This window comes from Neolamprologus brichardi, chromosome 3 (genome assembly GCF_056152115.1).
Source record: "Neolamprologus brichardi isolate AB-2024 chromosome 3, ASM5615211v1, whole genome shotgun sequence".
In the NCBI taxonomy this organism is placed as follows: domain Eukaryota; kingdom Metazoa; phylum Chordata; class Actinopteri; order Cichliformes; family Cichlidae; genus Neolamprologus; species Neolamprologus brichardi.
Genome location: NC_142106.1, coordinates 29,802,219 through 29,817,702, shown reverse-complemented (window position 1 = coordinate 29,817,702; position 15,484 = coordinate 29,802,219). Strand labels below are relative to the sequence as shown.

General features: G+C 38.3%; 1 protein-coding gene across 1 annotated transcript; it reads left to right on the top strand.

Annotated features, from left to right (window-relative positions):
* The first annotated feature begins 1,747 nt into the window (after positions 1 to 1,747).
* On the top strand, positions 1,748 to 15,246 carry LOC148104165 (uncharacterized). The gene is made up of 8 exons (XM_087838276.1): positions 1,748 to 1,784; positions 2,817 to 2,852; positions 3,068 to 3,334; positions 3,797 to 4,057; positions 14,223 to 14,333; positions 14,475 to 14,543; positions 14,808 to 14,897; positions 15,191 to 15,246. Exons 1-8 carry the CDS (start codon positions 1,748 to 1,750, stop codon positions 15,244 to 15,246), a joined length of 927 nt encoding a protein of 308 aa, XP_087694402.1.
* The last annotated feature ends 238 nt before the right edge of the window (positions 15,247 to 15,484 follow it).

Genomic DNA, 15,484 nt, shown 5'->3' with positions numbered 1-15,484 from the left:
CAAAACACACCGCCCGGGCAACAAAGGAGTGGCTCCGTAAGAAGCATTTGAAAGTCCTGGAGTGGCCTAGCCAGTCTCCAGACCTCAACCCCATAGAAAATCTGTGGCGGGAGTTGAAAGTCCGTGTTGCTCGGCGACAGCCCCAAAACATCACTGCTCTTGAGAAGATCTGCATGGAGGAATGGGCCAAAATACCAGCTACTGTGTGTGCAAACCTGGTAAAGACCTATAGTAAACGTTTGACCTCTGTTATTGCCAACAAAGGTTATGTTACAAAGTATTGAGTTGTATTTTTGTTATTGACCAAATACTTATTTTCCACCCTGATTTACGAATAAATTCTTTACAAATCCTACCATGTGAATTCATGGATTTTTTTTTTCACATTCTGTCTCTCACAGTTGAAGTGTACCTCTGGTGCAAATTACTGACCTCTGTCATCATTTTAAGTGGGGGAACTTGCACAATCGGTGGCTGACTAAATACTTTTTTGCCCCACTGTATATATATATATACACACACACACACACACAGACACACACACACACACATGTATATATAAAATATATAAAAAAAATGTGCATCAGGAAACCAAACAAGAAACACAAATATAGCATTCATACGGTGGCTCTGTTTGCATCTTTGCTCTGCTCTCCAAACATCAGACTGACAGTGTTTTGTATGTGGTCAGCTCAAACAGGTCTACATTTTGGATTTGCTTTAATAGTTCTGAGTGGAAACAGTTTATAAAAGAGTCAGACAGAGTTTTATTTTACATTTCAGTTTAAAAAAACAAAAAACAAAACATTACTCACATTCCCCAGGAACCAGACCACTGTGTTGTCACTGACACAGCTTACATCACCATGAAAACAGCAGCACGTATAACCTGAGAGAGAGGGCAGGACTTCCTCTTGCCACATGCCCACTTCTGGTTAGGGACACTATTTCTGTTTTGCATTAGTGTAATGAAATACTTTAAACAAACCAAGCTCAGCTTTGTCAGTTAAGAAAACCTTAATATTGTATGAATCTGTTTTCTTGGTTGTTTATAAAGTTCTGTGTCTCAGGTGGGCTCGAGCCTATCCCAGCTGATGAGAGGTGAGATACACCCTGGACATATGACTTTATTTGTTCATGGAAATGTATTAATTGGATATTTGAAGCAATGTAATGATTTTGTGCAGCAGCCTTTAGTGCAACATTAGCATTTTGTGTCTTATTATGTATGTTTCTGTATGATGATGCTTCGATGCTGTGATTTTATGCTTCTAATGGTTTATGACAAAGAGTATTCGGTGTGTGTGGTGTGTGAAGGTGCAGCCAGAGCTGTGTTCTTGTTGTGTTTTTGACATGTAAGATAACCTAAACACTTCACATTTAAAAATTATTCTGAAATTGTGATCTTATTTTGCCTTTTTAGCTGCTCAGTCACGCGGATATTTGTATAATAAAACTTACTGCATGTCAAGTTTTTTCGGTTTAGTTTTTATATTACAGGCCTTTTCATAAAGAAAGAACCTGATGTTTCTGCAGCAGCAGGAGAGTATAAAGATGTCACAGCATGCTGTGGTCAGATCTTTTAGATGCTATTTCAGTGTAAAAGGAAGGAAGCAGAAAGAAGAAGTTAAAAAAAATACTCTTTGTTCTCTTCACAGCTCTTTGGTATCTGCTGTGCTGCTGCTTCACTCTCTCTCTTTACAGAAAGTTGTAGAAGTTTTCAGACGTGTCACTGCTGGATGTGAGGATGGGAGCCACTTTGCTCTGTGAGCTGGGCCTATTCTGTGAGTACATCACTGACTTCTATTGTTTGATTCATACTGATCCATAAACATGTTTTAGTAAGAAGAACAGAGCATCAGTCATCACTATTTCAGGTTTTCTGATCAGAGGATTCTCATGTTTTGTTACCAACATGTTTTTTGATGTTTCATTCTAATTTGAGTCAGTATGTGGAGCTGCTTTAGTTTATCCAAGAAAGATTTGTTGTCATGGTTTTCTGTGTGGCAGGCAGGATGTTTGACTCGTAAACAGAGGAGTAAACTCAAAACGGAAGATTTAACGCTGGAAAACTTCTCATCCAAATACAAAGCAAAACTAGAAACTCAAATACTAGAAAATAAACGAGGAACTGAAAACTAGGAACTGACTTGGAACAGGGAGGAAAGAAATACACAGCATTATGAGGGTACGACATGGCAAATGACAGGACTTAAACACACAGGCAGGACAACAAGAGGATGGGGAACAGGTGGCAACACAGCCGGGACAAATCAGACCTAACGAGAAAAGGGAAGCAAAACTGGACACACTGCACACAGGACAGAGACTATCAAAATAAAACAGGAAACACACGACAGGCACAGAGGCACAACCTTGACACTGAAAAGAGGGAACACAGAGCACAGGACAGGAGTGACAAACTGCGACATGAGACACGGCTGACTGGGGAACATGATGATGATCTATCTATCTATGACAGAACTAAACATGAGGGGCACAGGAACAAAACACAAGAACTAGAAATCACAAAACAAACAACAACTAAAGCTAGAAATACAGATCCACAAACAATAAGACTAGTAATAATAAACCAGGGGTAGGTACCTGGTTGCCTTTGGTTGCGTTAAGATTAGTTTAGTAATGTTTCACTTAGGTCTTCTGTGTTAGTCTGTCATGTTTCCTGTCTTCTGGTTCATGTTGTCAAACTTGTGTTGTCATCCTCTGTTTCCTGTTTTATGATGATTGACAACCTACAGAGACATATTTGAGTGTCGCTACTTTGATAATGTCTGAAGTTTCTGTCTTTATTTTAGTGCTCTGTACGCTTCTCTGCACTGGACACGCTCAAGGTGACAAAACACTTTTCACTTTTTGTTTTTTATTTATCTTACTTCTGTTTACATACTACTGTTTCAGTCTTAAGCACTTTACATTTTTCTTTTTATTTATTTATTTATATATCTATCACTATCTTTATAATTTTGTGAATATAAACTAAGGTTGTGCCTTCAATAGTGCATGAAGTGTTTCAGATTGTTAACTTTGTGGTTATGTTGGATTCTAGATGCGGTGCTAACTATTGAACCCAACTCGTCCAGTTTTTTCATCGGAGAGTCTGTTACCTTCAAATGTGACATGAATGAAGGAGAAGACACTGACTGGTATTACAAAATTAACAAGGATGGTCAAGAAGTTTTCTCCTACAGTCCAAACAAAGATTCCAAATTAGAAATTATATCTACACGTGACAGTGGTGAATATCAGTGCATTGGTGACAGGAAGAGCTCACATGATAAAAAGAACAGTAATACTGTCTCTATAACTGTATTAGGTAAGTCTTCAGTGACCGACAGCATAAATGTATGATCCCTGTTCAAATAATCAACTGAACAACATTTAATTAAATTTGTCATTAAAACTTGAACTTGAACCAGGACCACTGTAAAGTCAGTGCGTCAATACTCACAGACTCTGCAAGTTGTCATTAACAAAATTAACAAATTGAGTTTTAACAACAGAGTCAATCGTGGATGAAATTAAATTTAATTACATTTCTAAAGGAAAAGAAGAAACATGAAAAGCTTCGTGAAGTTTAAAGTGATGATGTTTCTGTTATCTAAACCAACTAACCAGCATTATTTTACATTCAGGGCCATAGAATGGACAAACATTTAGACTGTGGTTATTTAGAGATCTACAAATATAAACATAAATATAAACTGTATTTTTTTAATCTTATTATGTTTTTATAATGAACCACATATTTATTTTTCTTCCTCTTTCATATCTGCAGATAGACCCTGGGCCACACTGACAGCAGGAACAACAATCATACCAGTAGGGGGCAGTGTGACACTGACCTGCTCTGTGCAGAGCTCTGATGGATGGAAATATGAGTGGTTCAGACGAACCCAAAGAACCTCTATAGTTCAAATCAGAGATCAAAACAGAGATATCAGAGTATCTCAAGGAGGAATCTACCGCTGCAGAGGAACAAGAGGAAACCCAGTTTACTACACTGATATAAGTGATGAAGTCACCATTGAGAAAACCAGTGAGTTCAGAAATTTAGTTTGAAATATACATTCACTCATGATTATCAAACATACAATGTTAAGTTTTCTGTGTTGATTTCATGTTTCTATTTGTATCTCAACTGTTAATATGTGTAAACAGTTTCCAATAAAGTTGTTGTAAAACAACAACCCAACTGGCCTCAGATATTCAGAGGTGAGACGATCACTCTGACATGTGAGATGCAGGAAGGAGGTAAAACCACTGAGTGGGAGTATGAATGGAGAGAACTCAGGACACCCACACAGTGGACACACAATAATGATGTGACATTCAGTGTTTCTGAGTTCAGCAGTGGAGACTACATGTGTAAGAGTCGACGCAGAGATGACTCATATTCTTCAACAGAGTGGAGTGAAGCCTTCACATTGTCAGTATCAAGTAAGTCATGTTTGTTGTGTGATCTCCATTTGACAAATGTCATAATGGTCAGCACAGGATGAATTCAATGGTCTACAAAGCATGTTACATTGTTAGTCAGACAAAGAGCTGCAGCTGATAGTAGCCTCATTGTAGACAGTTTGTCACCACTTTGTGAGACGCCAATGCTGACCTGCTGCTCCATCACCTCAGGACAATACTGATATAAAGATACAGGATAAGAAGTGTTAGATTTGTGTTCTCATGAGTAAATATATTAATTTATTTTATGTTGTGAAAGACGTTTTCTGATTGTCATTTTATTTTGGAAAGGATTTTATTTTGGTGATTACAGATTACTTCACTTCCTGTTCCATATGTTCCGAAGCGCGAACTGCTGAAGTATGTATGGTTTTCCCTCCTGTGTTGCTAACAATAAAAGAAACGGGAAAAGTAATCAACCAACCAAGTGTGTGCATTATTAAGAGAACATGGCCGAAGAAGAAGAAAACTCTTCGAGCTTAACAGGTTATGGGCCCAGACGTGACACAACAGGAGGAAGATGGCAGAGGTTAGTGTTCAACGGAGACAAAAACAGTTACGAACTTTGGGAGGCAAAGTTTCTCGGCCACATGCGGATCATTGGCCTAAAGGACACTATAATTAGCCACTAACCCAGATGCAGAGAAGAATGCTGAATGCTACGCTGAAATGATACAGTTTCTTGATGATAAAAGCCTTTCACTGGTAATGAGAGATGCGACTGACGACGGAAGAAAAGCTTTAAAAATACTACGTGACCACTACGATAGTAAAGGCAAGCCCAGAATCATCGCACTGTACACAGAGCTGACGTCTTTACAGAAGAAACCAGATGAGACAGTCCCAGATTATATTATCCGAGCTGAAAAAGCAGTGACCTCCCTAAGAAATGCAAAAGAAGTAATCAGTGATGGACTTATTATCGCTATGATTTTAAATGGGCTTCCTGAAGCTTACAAGCCATTTGCTATTCACACAACTCAAAGCAGTGATGATTTAACATTCACACAGTTCAAAAGCAACCTACGAAGTTATGAGGAAACCGAGAAATTCGACAACAAAGTAAAAGCGGATAATGTGATGAAGGTTGATTTAACATCAATCACCTGTCATGGATGCGGAAACCGAGGACATTTTGTAAAAGATTGTCTCCAAAAGGGAACACCTAAGTGGTGTAGCTACCATAGAAGCTCAACACACAGTGATGAGACATGTAGAAGAAAAACCAAGTACAGAGATGATGCAAAACTAACTGTAGTAAAACAAGAGGACAAGAAAGAAGAGCAGACTTTTCTATTTAAAGTTAGTCAAAGACTTCTGCCTACTGACATAATAAGAGAAGGACTAATGGTGGACTGTGGTGTTACTTCACACATCATTACGGAGAAGAACAAGTTCATAAAGTTTGATGAGACTTTTGATCCTGAGAAACACTACATGGAGCTCGCTGATGGATCCTGGACAAACAACGTCGCACTCAAGAGGGGAGATGCCAACGTCTCTCTACGGGACATACAAGGACACTGTACCACCATCACACTGAGAGATGCTCTGTTCATCCCATCCTACCCTCAGAGCATATTTTCAGTGAAGGCAGCTACAACCTATGGAGCACAGGCGGTCTTCAAGAAGGGACAGAATGAACTAGTGAACAAAGATGGGACAGTCTTCTCCATCGAAGAATACAACAGACTCTACTATTTGAAAACGGTAAACAATGAAACATCATTCAATGACATGATGTCCTGTGACACTGTTAATCTGGCATGTGATGTGAAAACATGGCACGAAATTTTAGGACATTGTAATGTTAGTGATGTGTTAAAGCTACCTGATGTTGTAGATGGCATGAAAATCACAGGCAGTGGCATGTTAGATTGTAATGTGTGCACAGAAGGGAAGTTCACTAACAACAGAAACAGACAAAGCGACCCAAAAGCGAGTGAGCCATTACAGTTGGTGCACACTGATCTAGCCGGCCCCATTGAACCAAGTGGCCAAAGTGGTCATAAATACGCTATATTATTTACGGATGATTTTTCAGGGGCAGTGTCAGTTTACTTTCTAAAACAGAAAAGTGACACCACAGAGGCCACAGCAAAGTTTCTAGCCGACTGTGCACCATACGGCAGTGTTAAGTGCATTAGATCGGACAATGGCACCGAGTTCACAAGCAGTTCCTTCCAGTCTCTTTTAAGGGAAAAGGGTATAAAGCATGAGACATCTGCGCCATATTCTCCCCATCAGAATGGCACAGCTGAGAGGCAATGGAGAACTCTCTTTGAAATGGGGAGGTGTCTTTTACTAGAAAAAGAGCTGCCAAAAGAATTATGGCCTTACGCCATTCAAAATGCAGCACACATCCGCAACAGATGCTACAGTAACAGGACTAAAAGTACACCTTATCAGATGTTAACAGGGAAAAGACCAGATCTCTCAAAACTGTGGATATTTGGGTCAGACTGTTATGCATACATACATGATCACAAGAAACTTGATCCCAGATGTGAAAAAGGAATATTTGTGGGTTATAGTAAAAATAGCCCAGCATACCTGGTTTATAACCCTCACACAGGAAAAGTGTCAAAACACAGACTTGTGAGATTTATCAAGAAGAACACTGTTGAACAACAAACACAGACTGATGAATATGACACAGAAATTCAGACTTATGAGCATGTAGTGCCTTCAAAAGAAAGTACAGAACAACAAAATGAAAACGCAGCAGAGAACAGACCTCCTAGAGAAGAGGAAACCGACACAAATGAACCAAACCCTGACATAGAAAGAAATGAGGGTGATGAGCAAAACCAAACTGAGCGCTATCCTAACAGAGAAAGGAAACCTCCTAAATATTTAGAGGATTACACATCTAACTGCAGAGATTTAGCAAATGCAACTTCTGTAAGTGTTGATTATTGTTACAGAGCAACCTGTGGAATCCCCCAAACCTATAAAGAGGCGCTGATGTCACCAGAGGCACCAAGGTGGAAACAGGCAATGACAGAAGAAATCAACTCTCTGAAAGAGAATGACACATTTGAACTGACTACTTTACCTACTGGTAGAAAAACCATTGGAGGAAAATGGGTCTACGCCCTCAAAGAAAATGAACAAGGACAAATATTCAAAGCCAGGTTTGTAGCAAAAGGTTACAACCAGACACAAGGAATAGACTACCAAGAGACATTTGCACCAACAGCAAACATGACATCTGTGCGAACCCTAATGCAAATAGCAGTCCAGAATGATCTTATTATCCACCAAATGGATGTTAAAACTGCATATTTGCATGCTCCCATTGAGGAAGAAATATACATGGACCAACCAGAAGGTTTTGAGCAAACAGAATCAGGAGAAAACGTGGTGTACACATTAAAGAAATCCCTTTACGGGTTAAAACAATCAGGTAGAAACCTTGAACAAAATGACTTTGAAAGAAACCTTTCTGATCACTGTGTATACAGGAAGGATATTAAACATGAAACTCTACTGGTTATCATCTGGGTAGATGACTTGATCATTGCGGCTAGCAATACTAACTTGTTAAACACATTCAAAGAAACAATGAGGTCAAAGTTTAACATGAAAGACCTGGGGAAAATATCCAGTTTTCTTGGGATACAGTTTATACAAAAAGAGAGTGAAATCAGGATGAATCAGAAGAGGTACATTCAAAAAATGTTGGAACGCTTTGGGATGTCTGAATGCAAACCCAGATCCACACCGTGGGAACTAAAAACGGATACTACTGCATGTGGAGGAAGTGATGCAAATGAGACTGTTAACTCAAGAGAGTACAGAGAAATAGTGGGCAGTTTGATATATTCCATGACGTGTACGAGACCAGATATAAGCTGGGTTGTTAGCAGACTATCTCGAACACTAGCTCAACCCACGAGAGAGGACTTAGTAACGGCAAAACAAGTCCTCAGATACCTAAAAGGCACAAATGACTTTGAACTGATCTTTAAGAAAAGCAGTGAGGATCTAGATCTAATTGCTTACAGTGACTCTGACTGGGCATCCTCTGTAAAAGACAGATGCAGTACAACAGGCTACTGTTTTGCACTTACTAAAGAGGGACCAGTAATATCTTGGAAAACAAAGAAACAGCCTACAGTGGCACTCTCAACATGTGAAGCTGAATACATTGGTCTTGCAACCACTACTCAGGAAAGCATGTACTTAACCCAACTGTTAAACGGCATGGACAGAAAAAGGTACACATGTACAAAACTGTTTGGGGACAACCAAGGGGCCATTGCTTTGAGTAAAAACCCAGTGAACAGACAGAGGTCAAAGCATATTAATGTGAAATATCACTTCATTCGTGAAGCGGTAAATGAAGGGAAAATCCGCATTGAACACTGTCCATCAGAAGAAATGGCTGCAGACATACTAACAAAACCAGTTACAAGAGTGAGACTCAGAAAGTTTCAAAAATGGTTCTTTGGAAATGCATAAGATGCTATGGATTAACAGCATAAGAACAAGGGGGGGTGTTAGATTTGTGTTCTCATGAGTAAATATATTAATTTATTTTATGTTGTGAAAGACGTTTTCTGATTGTCATTTTATTTTGGAAAGGATTTTATTTTGGTGATTACAGATTACTTCACTTCCTGTTCCTTATGTTCCGAAGCGCGAACTGCTGAAGTATGTATGGTTTTCCCTCCTGTGTTGCTAACAATAAAAGAAACAGGAAAAGTAATCAACCAACCAAGTGTGTGCATTATTAAGAAAACATGGCCGAAGAAGAAGAAAACTCTTCGAGCTTAACAAGAAGTATAGCATTTTTCAAACTTGCTCAACAAATAACTACAAATCTCCAAATTTTATTAAACAAAAACAAAATCATCTTAGCCTAGGATCTTATGCAAATAATGTGATCTTTTAAAATAAATGACAGTATTAAATAAATAAATAGTTCAGTCCACTGTGTAATTCACTATGCCTAACACAAACAGCAGAGTCGCATGCTTCTTTGCACTGGTTTCAAATCCACTGTCTGTCTGAGGTCTTTCAGTGTGGAGTTTGAATGTTCTCTCCACATCTCTGTGGATTCTCTCCATATTCTCCATCTTCTTCCCACAGTCCACAGAGTTAGTGGGGTTAGGGAAATTGGTGAATCTAAATTGCTTGTAGGTGTGAATGTCTCAGCCCGGTAACAGATGAGCGACCTGTCCCGAGTAGCTTCCTGTTAGCTGCGATATGGTCCAATACCTTGTGACCCTAAATTGTTGAAGCAGAATACATTAATACTGGTGATCGTGGCTCAAGAGTTGGGCGTTCGCCTTGTAATTGGAAGGTTGCCGGTTCGAGTCCCGGCTCGGACAGTCTCGGTCATTGTGTCCTTGGGCAAGACACTTCACCTGTTGCCTATTGGTGGTGGTCAGAGGACCCGGTGGCGCCAGTGTTTGGCAGCCTCGCCTCTGTCAGTGCGGCTGTGGCTACCATCACCAGTGTGTGAATGAGTGGATGACTGGATGTGTAAAGCACTTTGGGGTCCTTAGGGACTAGTAAAGTGCTATACAAATACAGGCCATTTACCATTAATGAGTTTGATTGAAAATAAATGCAATGATCAACAATCAGATTTGACATTTTAGTCAAAATATTCAGGCTTGGAGCCACAACCCAAAAAGACATCAGTGCAAAGCAGGAAATGGAGGAAAATTGAAGGAGGGAAGTTCAAATAATGTTACTGTTGCTGTGGTTACCATCCTCACCAACACTAGAAAGCTCCAGCAGGAGGCTAGAATATTGAGATCATTCCCTTTAAACCCACTCCCAGACCTTAAAGAGGTGTGTGCGTGTGTGAATGTGCCTGTGCACTGATTCTGCAAAACATACAAAATAACATTAAAAATTATGTAGATGAAGGAATTATTTATTTTATGTAAGTCATTTTTTATAGAGTGTAAAATTTGTGTTTCTCTTTGCCTGCTTGTTTTTGTGACTAAAATAAGCAATCTGGTGTTGTCATTGTTTAGCTGGATTATTGTGGGATCAGGCATCTCTGAAAGAGGAAAAGTATCTTGATGACATCTATCAAAACTTCAAATGGCCTGCAGCATTTATTTTGAATGAATTTTATATTTTTTTCTTATGTAAAACAATCATTTTAAAACCACACCTTAGCGGCATCAGCTCATCACACCTCCACTGCATTTAAGGCTGGACTGGCTCCTGAGTTTGTTGTTGTTGTGTGTGTGGCTGGCAGCTGACAAGCTGCAACTGAGAGCTGAAGGAGCAGCAACCGAAATAAAGTGTTGAAAAGCGGTGAAATGTGGTCGGGTCTGTTGTGCGTCTGTTACAGTTTGGAAAGTCACAAGTAACGCAAACTCCATGAAATAAAAATAATCAAATCATATGAAAATGCTTAACGAGGGTCACAAAATGTTACAAAGTCTCTTAATTAAAGTTTTACTATTTCAAATTCCTCTTTGCAGCTATAATGTGTATTTCCTCCTGTGTGGTCTGACATCTGAACCTCAGATTATGAGAAGTTTTCTTGTGAATCTGTTGTTGTGGTGGAAGCAAAGAGACGTCACACAAAATAATGGAGAGGAGTAATTTATAAATAAAATAAAGCATCACAATGAAATGGAGCAAAAATGCATTCACTGAAAGGATAAAAGGCATTCTGGGTGTGTAAGAGTGGAGGAAAGTGAATTACATCAGTATAAACACAGCTTGGACCCTTTTACCATCCTGTGGTTATCAAAAAGAAGGATGTACTCATAGCATGGCAGTTTGGTCTTATTGCTTCTTATGCGTTGTTGGAAATCTAAATAGAGGTTTAGTGATGTTGAATTCTGACAACATCAGGGCAGTGCAATCCTAACCTGTTTGTGTGGTATATTATATTTATTCTTTCTATCTTTGTCTAAACTCAACAGATCAACCAAAGGCTCAAATAACTTCTGATATGAGAGACGTTCCAGTAGGGGGCAATATGACCCTGAAATGTTCAGTGAACCCATTATCATCTGGATGGAGATACTACTGGTACAGAGATGAGAACTTGTCTAAACCTCTGACCACACAAGATGCAGTTTTCCACTTAAATGGCCAAATCAGAGTCTCACAGGAAGGACTCTACAGGTGCAGAGGAGGAAGAGGAAACCCAGTTTACTACACAGAGTACAGTGATCTCTTTAAAAATGGTAAGTTTTTTTCAGCAGTAAATTTTCTATTAATACAAACTGTGAAAAAAAAGTTTTATTTTCTCCTTTTTGTGCCTGTATTATTGATATCTGAACACATTTGGCATCAGATGGGCAGAGCAGAGAAAATAATTATCAGATGTGAGATCCACAGAGACGACACTCAGTGGGAATATGAACAGAGGTCTATCAAACTTTGAAGGAAAAAAAATAACTGTGGAAGTTAAAACTGTTTATGTTTGTTTTGTTTATTTGTTTGTTTAACTCTGACTGAAACTTGCAAAGGCAGAATGAAATGTGCACAGCAGTCTTCAACAGACTAAAGTGCTACCATTTTTTTTTAATACATTTTATAAAATTAAACAATTTTTCAAACTCCCTCTTCTTCCCTCATCCGGATTCTCTCTGGATTTTCCATCTTCTTCTCACAGTCCACAGAGTTGGAAACTGCAGGCAGCGTAAGATTTTCAGTCAGACAAAGAGCTTCATGTGATCGTAGCTTTCTCACCACTTTGTGTTTGAACTTTCAGCTGGTGTATGTAGCGCAGAACTCATATGCTGCTTTCTCACCTGAGTACAATCATGAAAGAAATAAACAGAAAAAAAGTACTCATTTGTAATTTCAAACCCCTGTAACTAAGAAAACAACTATGATTTCTCTAAAAAAAGAATAGAACTCATCCTGCCTTATCATCTCATTCAAAATAAATAAAAAACACAGAAGCACACTGTCTCTTTCACTATGACTTTATCAGATTAATACAAAAATGCAATGATGAAGAAAAACATCAGAAACAATGTTACTGTGTACGCACGCCCAGTCACCTGCACATAGCTGCAACAGGAGGCTAGCATATTAAAGTCATAAGGCACCCTAAAAAACGTCTGATATTTGATTATAAATCCTGGTCCCCACAAGTTTGAAGGCATTTTTGAGACTCAAAATGTGGTTTTAATGTCAGGGTTACAATTAGGTTATGGTTAGGTTTAGGGTTGGAGTCAGTGTTAGGCATTTATTTTTGATGGTTAGGGTTAGGTAGGGAAACCATTATGTCAATGAGATGCCTGCACAAGGATATAAATACACACACATATGTATGCGTGTGTTATATTGATGATGTGATTTGTGAAATTTTGATATAGTCTGTATGTTTTGGAGCAGATTAAGGAATTAGTCAGAAGTTAGAAATAACATATTTGAAGTTGCTGCTATTTCAAATGTCCCTGTGCAGCTATAATGTGCATCTCCTCCTGTGAGGTCTGGCCTCTGAACCTTACACTAATGAGATGTCTTGTGTTTCCTGGTAAATCGGTTGTTATGAACAGTAGCTCTGAGGGAAGCATCATGCAGAGTACAGAAAAAGATTAATTTATAAATGTAAAGAAGAGTAGTGGTCAAATGGATTCAGAAAAAAGAAAGTCTATCATGTGCACACTGTAACATGTTTTCTTTTTTATGGGGGAAATATGTTTCTAACAGATAAACCCCATCAGTCTGAAAAACAGACACGAAGACAACGCAGAGATGAGCCTAAAGGTACAGAGTAGAAAACATGAGGGAGAACCAACTAAATATAAACCATAAAATGATGAATAACTAAAGCTGAAAAGTTAAGGCATGAATACAAGAATACAAATGAATATAGAAACATAAACAATAAAGCAAGAAAATAAACCATAAAGAAGCCATATGAAGTATCAGACCTGAAATACATGCTAAATATAGAAAAGTGACACTGGGGACGTAAAATAATACAAAACTACTAAAAACAGAGAACACAACACAAACTGTTATGTGACGGCTGTGTGCAGGCAGGAAAAGGACCCAAAGTGCAGACGCCAGAGACAAACGTAAACTCAAACAGCTTTAATGCTGAACTCAAACAGAACAAAAGTAAGAATCCAAATAACTTACACGGGCAGACAAAACACACAGCTAGATAAGGGTAGATCACAACACAGACAAACTGAAACACAGGGCTTAAATACACAGAGGGAGCAATCAGGGAATGGGTAACAGGAGGGAAACACAGCTGGGGCAAATCAGGCCTAACCAGACAAAGGAAGCAAAACCAGACACATTTACATGAGACACGGATTTTCAAAGTAAAACAGGAAACATAACACAGACTGAACTATAGACACAGACTCTGACTGGACACAGAGAGACAGCAACTAGAGAACACAGACATAAACCATAAGACAGAACTCCAACAAAGAAACCAAAGACTAGAAATGATAAGTAACATAATAAACTCAAAACTCTGGGTCAACGACCCAGGCATCCTAACACTTAAATCACTTTACAAACCTAAAAGGAATCATGATTGCTATTTACAGCAAGTGGTCCCACTTTTAAATGTTGTCAAGTGTGGCACATGTATTGAAGAGGTTATATGATATTATTATATATCTTTAAATGAAAGTTACTTTTAAGACTTGTTTTGCACTTCATCTTGATGTTGTTGTTAAGGTTCTTTCTATCCCTACTAGTGTTACCAGATCAGCTGACTCAACTGAGTTTGGTTAAGTTTATTAAAGTTAACAGTTCATTTTTCTTATTTGCAATAGCTGTGTCCAGTTCTTCATTTCTTCTTCTGATGGTCACTGGACTCATTTCTGGAATCATATTTATTTTGCTCCTGTTCCTGTTCCTGTACAAAAAGGTCTACAAAAAGAAAGGTGAGACTTTTACATATTTTACTCTTTAAAATATTTAAATATGGAGATGCAACATTCCAAAACTGAAAACTGTTCACAATATTATATAAAACATAATAAACTATGTGAACGTTAGTGTCTTATTTTGAAATTTTAATAAAGGTTCTGCCGATGACCAGAGGGTGAGTCAGTGTGAAAATCAACAACAAGTCTACTCCACTCTCATTCATGGTTAGTTTTTTACCTAGTTTAAAATATCCTGATGTTTTTCTCTTCTGCAGCTTTAACACTGTTGAATTAAAGAAAACTAAGACAACAACGAAATTTAATCATGTACAGCATTTATAAGTAATAATACATTTTCTAATTTCACTGTATGTTTGTGCTTACACTGACATTAAAGCTTATCTTATCTCATCTTGTCTTAGTATAAATGTTACTGACAAGAATACTTGTGTTTACATTATGTGGTGAATCATTTTCTCTGACTTGTAGGTGATCGTTCTGTCTATGAGACAATCAGAGGCTCTGGAAATACTCAAAACGGTACAGTATCAACTTTAATATATAGTTTGTGGAAGCCACGTAATTATAAAATAACAGTGATTATCACTAAAAACAACACTAACATTATTATTTTAGTTTAACCAGAGGGTTTTTACACCTATAATTATAATGAACTGCAGAGCTGTTTCAGACTGAGAGTATATTTGAATATATTTTACAGAAGTTCAGTGTTGTTCATGAATCCACTGGAAGAGAGCATTCATCTAATGTGCTCATTTAAAGCAGAATGTATCTGGAATTGTGAATTTATTAATTTATCTGTGCTTTACCGCCCTTGCTCTGTATGAAGCTGGGTGACCTGTGTGCTGTAGGTCCAGTGGCTCCTTCTTGTGGAAAGTCAGCGATTCTTTCTATCGAAAGTGGGTGAGCTATGAGAAGTGACAGTAGTTTGAGCATCTCCTTTCCTATAACTCAGTGGTTCCCAAACTTTTTTTTTTTTGACCCCCTTTTGTTTTACAAGAAAATCTTCGTTGTCCAGGTGAAGCCAAAGACAAGATATGCTTCATCATATTTTCTATGGCTTGGAAGGAAGTTGGTTTGGAAGCATATTTGGCAATGCTTCAACCTCTGCTTTGCGTTTGTGTGGGAGCCCCGTCAAAAAACCT